Source organism: Apaloderma vittatum, unplaced genomic scaffold (assembly GCF_000703405.1).
Source record: "Apaloderma vittatum isolate BGI_N311 unplaced genomic scaffold, ASM70340v1 scaffold7734, whole genome shotgun sequence".
Classification (NCBI taxonomy): Eukaryota; Metazoa; Chordata; class Aves; order Trogoniformes; family Trogonidae; genus Apaloderma; species Apaloderma vittatum.
In genome coordinates, this window is record NW_009712102.1 from 4,356 (window position 1) to 10,466 (window position 6,111).

The 6,111-nt window shown below is 39.6% G+C and overlaps 1 protein-coding gene across 1 annotated transcript in view; it reads left to right on the top strand.

Annotated features, from left to right (window-relative positions):
• Positions 1–5,379, top strand: part of KCNV1 (potassium channel, subfamily V, member 1) — a 9,518-nt gene extending 4,139 nt beyond the window's left edge. Inside the window, exon 3 of the mRNA XM_009867859.1 lies at positions 4,832–5,379. Coding sequence (XP_009866161.1) covers positions 4,832–5,343 — 512 coding nt within the window. The 3' untranslated portion in view covers positions 5,344–5,379. The remainder of the gene's footprint in view (positions 1–4,831) is intronic.
• The last annotated feature ends 732 nt before the right edge of the window (positions 5,380–6,111 follow it).

Genomic DNA, 6,111 nt, shown 5'->3' on the forward strand with positions numbered 1-6,111 from the left:
GTATTACAGTGTGCTCGCAGCAGCAGGATATGTCTCTTCTTTTTTGTTGCCCCAGAAGAGCAGTGAAACTGCCTACCAATGGCAAGCAGTAGATTTAATGCTACTGGGCATAATCATAGTGGTTTGGGGAGTATCTTAATCTTACTTGCTTATCCTACTTTATGCCTATGCTGGTGCAGAACTATCCCTGAGAAAGCAGTTGAAAGGAAGCTTGTAATGATTCAGTCTGTCAATGAGTTTGTTTTGGTTCATTATATTTTTTCAAAGTTTAGTGGTTTTATTTGCAGAAAGGCTGCTACCCACTTTTGATGGTGGCTGTAATGTGTATGCATTCCTGTAACGGTATTTTGAAAAATAAAAGAAAAATTAATTCATCGAGGCACTTTGAATAAAATAATGATCGAAAAGTATGTTGATTCTAGTTATAAAGTTTCTAGTTTATCACATTTTCCTGTTATAAAATCACAGAATGTTTTGGATTGGAAGAGACCTTAAAGATCATCTAGTTCTCAGCGCAGTGCCATGGGCAGGGACACCTCCCACTAGACCAGGTTGCTCAAAGCCCCATCCAGCCTGGCCTTGAGCACTTCCAGGGATGGGGCATCCACAGCTTCCTGGAACAACTTGTTCCAATGTCTCAGCCATCCTCACAGGAAAGAATTTCCTCCTAGTATCTAATCTAAATCTACCATCTTTCAGTTTGAAACTGTTACCCCTCATCCTGTCACTACACTCCCTGATAAAGAGTCCTTCCCATCTTTCCCGTAGATCCCCTTTATGTTCTGCAAGACCACTATAAGGTCTTCCTGAAGCCTTCTCCAGGCTGAACAGCCCCAGCTTTCTCAGCTTGTGCCCATAGAAGAGCTCCAAGCCCCTGGTCATCTTCATGGCCGTCCTCTGGACTGGCTCCAGTAGGTCAAATGTCTTTCTTATGCAGGGGGTCCCAGAGTACTGCAGGTGGAGTAGAGGGGCAGAATCATCTCTCTCAACCTGTTTATATAGTAACTATCAACTTCAATTATATTAAATTTCAGGGATAGTCTAAACTTTTGTGTCTGTTTATTCTTAAATTCGTTGAAATATTACCACAGTTTATATCACAATATTGAGGGACATTAATACTGAGTTTAGTAATTTCATTTTAGGTAGAAGTGAATTAATTTTATTAAAATCAAGTTTCCTTGTCTGGAAGTGAGATACCATCTTTCTACTGGAACCAAAGTACCAATTTCAGTATATAAGAAGTGAAATATGTATCCAGAGCAGCATTACCATTGCTGTGCTTGTTTGTTTGGTAGTTTTCCTGGTGCCCGATTATGCCCAGAATACTAAATCAAATCTGTGTAATTTAAATGGAGAAAGTAATTATTTTGATCTTCTGTCAAAGTAGATGCTGCTACTAAGATGAAACAGCCCCAATAAATCAAAATAGAAACATATATTAGCAGATCTGAAGCCCTGTTTTGGATCACTGGGGGTATGTGGCAGGTTTGTTAATGTGATTCTAAACACATCCTTAACAGCAGCTACTATAAGGTGAACCCCCTAAGGACCCTACACAGTGAACGTCCTCCTTGCACATACCTAGGAAGTCCTGGTAAATCTCGCTCTTCAGGGGTAGCTCTCACAACTCTTCTGCTCTCTTTTCTTGGATCTGGCAGCTTAAAGTTACTCCCGGTGAAGATTCTCTCCAATGAACTGCTCACCTGTTTTGTACAGGAAGAGCAGTGCAAGATCAGAAGATCTTGCTGGCTGCAGGCAGCAACTCCTCTTTCACCAAGTAGGGGGGTTCACAGTCACCCGGAGAACATCTCTGTAATGCTGTGCAGACCCACAGCAAAGCTGGGATCACAACAGAGAGCCTCAGGGGCAGAGAGAGGTTAGGAGAAAATGGGTCAGGGGCAGAAATGAGTTAGGAGAAAATGCATCAATTCTTTTCTTCACTTTAAAGAAATGGCAACTTAACCCTTTTTGTGGAGAAAACAAAATGAAAGCGTATTTTCTACACCTTTAAAAGTTGAAGCCAGCTAATAGGAGGGATGTGATGCCTATAAACACCTGGGCTAGACTGGCGTGCATGTGTAATTGTTTATACAAAGTGCTATACATCTTCAAGGAAGAAGTGAGAAATCAGTAGTACTTCTATCCAGAGAATATACAGCTCAGAGTGTGGCTCTAGCTTTGAGTGGCTTCAAGAATAGGTGAAAACTGAACCTGCATTTCTCCATTCTCTGATGGTTCTCAGCTGTTGGCTTCCTCCTGTGGTCATGTTTGTGTCCTCCCCTGGGAAACACAGACTGACACCTTGAGAAGTAGAATGGGAGCGTCTTCCTTGTGATAGCAATGGGCATGTTTGAGAGAAGGCTGTAGTGCGTGTCAGGATGAAATGTCTCAGGCGACATGAAAAAATGTATCTTCAGCACTTTTAGTGCCAAAAGTCTAGAACAATTTAAATGTTGTGTGTAAATTGAAGCTCCTGAACATCAGCTTGTATTGCAAAGTCGCTTTGGTCAACAGAGAGCTGGAACTTGACCTGCATCGCAGGAACATCTTCCCTTCCTCCTGCTGGCCCCAGGGCTGGGCCTGCCCGCATATTGGCACCTTCCAGCACATGTAACTGAGCTGTTACAGCTCCTGGCAAGGACTTCTCATGGGAATTCATAAGACTTGCTGAGGTGTCTGTGCCGGAGCAGCTCTAGTTTGACTGTGTGTTCAATCTCGGAGAGATTTTTAAAATGTAACAGAATACATTATTATTTTGAATACAAGAACTGATTCCCACTTAGAATGAGCTGTGAAGTCCAGTAGCTTGTCTGATTCACAGACTTGTCTAAAAATGTCTCCTGACTTCATCTAAAGACATGAAGAGATGTATCTGTTTTAGATTAAGATAACAGAACTCTGAGTAGTAAGAAAAAAAATCAGACTCCTCAACAGTCAGAATAATTAACTATAGGAAAAATATTTTACTGAAGGTGTCATCCATGTGATATAAAGAGCTAGCAGTCACTGCCTTGTTTCTCCTTATTTTGCATGGATTTATGTGACCCTTGCACTGGTTTTTAGCTACAGTATTTTCAGGATCCATCATAAGGGGCAAACCTTGGCTTTTATAGTACTCATTTATACTTTGAAAAGAAGTGCTACAGAGGTAGCACTTCAATTTTAAATTGGAGTACCCTCTTCCTAGGTCACCTGAAAAGACATTCATTTACTTTATTCAGTATGAAGTTTTACAGGGAAATAAATGGTAGTAACTTCCTTAGAAGAAGAGAGTTTGATCTGATTGTCTCACACAGGTTTTGCACTGCTGATATTGGTGCATTTCCAAACTGTAGAGGCAGTCATATTAACAGAGAAAAGATTACACTGATATATCTTATTCCCCTTGTGTGACAGATTTAAACTATATCACTATAATAAAAAATAAATATTCTAACCAACAGATCATAGTTATAGTAATATAAAACCTGGATATGGGCAAGTCCTTAACTGGAGTTGGTAGAAGAAAAACATTGGGAAAGGAAACATTCCCTATGAACTGTAGCGCATATTTCCAGTCTTTGCTGTCCATAAACAAAAACTTTAAAAGCCATTAGACCTGAAGGGGAAAGGAGAGAGCCAAAAGCCGGAAGAAATTTTAACATTTTTTAGTTTGAGATTGAGATTGAAGAAAGAAAAGCAAATTGAATTGTTTTTTACACTAATGAGCATATGAAGTCTGCAGAGCTCCAATGAGCTATTTTGCAAACATTGGTTTAGTTAGAAGTGTGCCCCATAAAGGGTAGTTCATAAGCATTGTGCTTTTCTCACTTATTACAGAAAACGTAGCACATTTTTAAAGAACAGTATTAAAACCCAATCCAAAATCACTTGTGATTCAAAAGAGAATTTCAGTCTCCCTTGCATCTCAGCCAAGTTGGTACTGTGTTTTCTTGCTCCGTGTTTATGCGTGCAACATTTATACATTGCACTATTATTGGATTTACTTTCCTGCTTGCTTTGTCAGCCAGTCTAGCCTTGAGGCAGCAGCTCTGAAAGGAACGCAGCAGGTTATGGACATCAGTCAGCTCCACATGCGCTCCCTGCCCAGCTCAGGAGCGATAGGGCTGATGCAGTGCATGGGTGGATCAACAGGATACCCCGTTTGCATTGGAAAGCTTTACTCTCTCTGGTTTTGGCACAATTGCAGTTGCTACTGGGATACCATATTTGTTTGGATGTCCACATATAAAGATATTGATAGGATTTTGGGGGAAATAGAGATCCAAGAGGCTGTGAGAACTATAAAAGTACTGAAAACAGGCCTTAGCAAAGAAGTTTCTGAGTGACTGAGCTGACCTCTAAGCACTCACTTGAGAACATGAATTTGGTAACTGACCTTAATCCAAGAGAAAAATATGGCTGGAAAACAGGAGCTTGGCACATTCAGACTCATAGGGAGCAGGTGTTTTTAGTGTGTTTTTAAATGGTCATTGTGATGACTTATTAAAAAATGTGCTAGATATCTGTTATAGACAATTACTAAATCAAAACTGGTTATTTTTTTCTAAATTATATGCATATGTTGTTCAGATGATAAGTACTGAGGATAATTTCTATACTCTATATTAAGGAAATGGAGATGTTGTCAGTGGTACAGTCTTAACATTTTATTCCATTTCTTTAAATCATATTTTTCCAGTAGTGTTAACATGGCTTTTTCTTAAGACATGTTTACCAGCAGTCAAAGAAAAACATAAGACAGTCAGCTTTTAAATAAGAGATATTTTGTGAAGTTACGATGCCAGCTACGTGAATCAACCTACTGACAGTATTTCTTGTCTTTCAGGCTTGCGGTCCCTTGGAATGACTATCGCACAGTGCTATGAGGAGGTTGGCCTTCTGCTGCTTTTCCTCTCTGTAGGAATCTCTATTTTTTCCACTGTGGAGTACTTTGTTGAGCAAGGTGTGCCAGGCACAACTTTCACAAGCGTACCTGGTGCTTGGTGGTGGGCAACAACTTCCATGACAACTGTTGGTTATGGTGACATAAGACCAGACACTACCATTGGTAAGGTAGTGGCCTTTATGTGTATACTCTCTGGCATACTGGTTTTAGCTCTGCCAATAGCTATTATAAATGACCGATTTTCTGCCTGCTACTTTACACTGAAGATAAAAGAAGCTGCTCTTCGGCAGCGTGAAGCTTTAAAGAAACTCATGAAGAACTCGTCCAGCGATTCAAATATCAATGTTAATTTGCGAGACATATATGCACGCAGTGTCATGGACATGTTGAGGTTAAAAAGCAGAGAGAGAGCAAGTACAAGGAGCAGTGGAGCAGATGATTTTTGGTTTTGACTTTTAGGTTAGTTAGCTTTGTATAGCAAATAGACTACTTCAAAAATATAGTATTAAGCATCTCTTTTTTATTATGTTTTACCACATAGTGAATTTGCTTTTCCAACTGTTGTTTTACTTACTTGGACAGACTGGAATGACTGTTCTAAACAAAAGGCAAAATTCATACTATGGAGTCTGTTAAGGAACTCTGAAGCCTGCTTCCAGAACTGAATCATGGTGGGTGAGACAAGAAATAATGGGTCCATCAAAGCAAAACAGTGATACAAACTCTTGTAGATAAATCTTATGTCCTTGCTAACGTATAATAATAAAGTCTTAGTGGAAGTTGCCATGGTGTTTTGAATTTTAAAGATCTGTAAGCTTTGTGTTTGCATTGGAAGAACAAAAGTAAAAGACATTAAGAAAAACTGAAAAGGGAAGTCTGAGGAAATGAAATGTTGGATAAATTTGGGATGACATTCCTATACGAGCTTCATCTTGACCCCCTTTCGTATCCTCATCTTCTACTCCATTTGCATGAAAAAGGTCATTAGATCCTCTGGAGGAAATTTCCTCATTTGATGAGAAGCAAAGGGCTACCAGATACATGGTGGGTCTCAAAAGATAGGTGAAAGTATTAAGCAGATGCAAGATCTATGGCAAAGTATAAAATAGTGACTTAAATGCCATGATGTAGAGCATCCTCTGCAGCTGCTGTAGAAGTTGCAGGAGTTAATACAGCGTTTGCAGCATAGAAGTCATTTACAAACTTAGTTTGTACTGTTA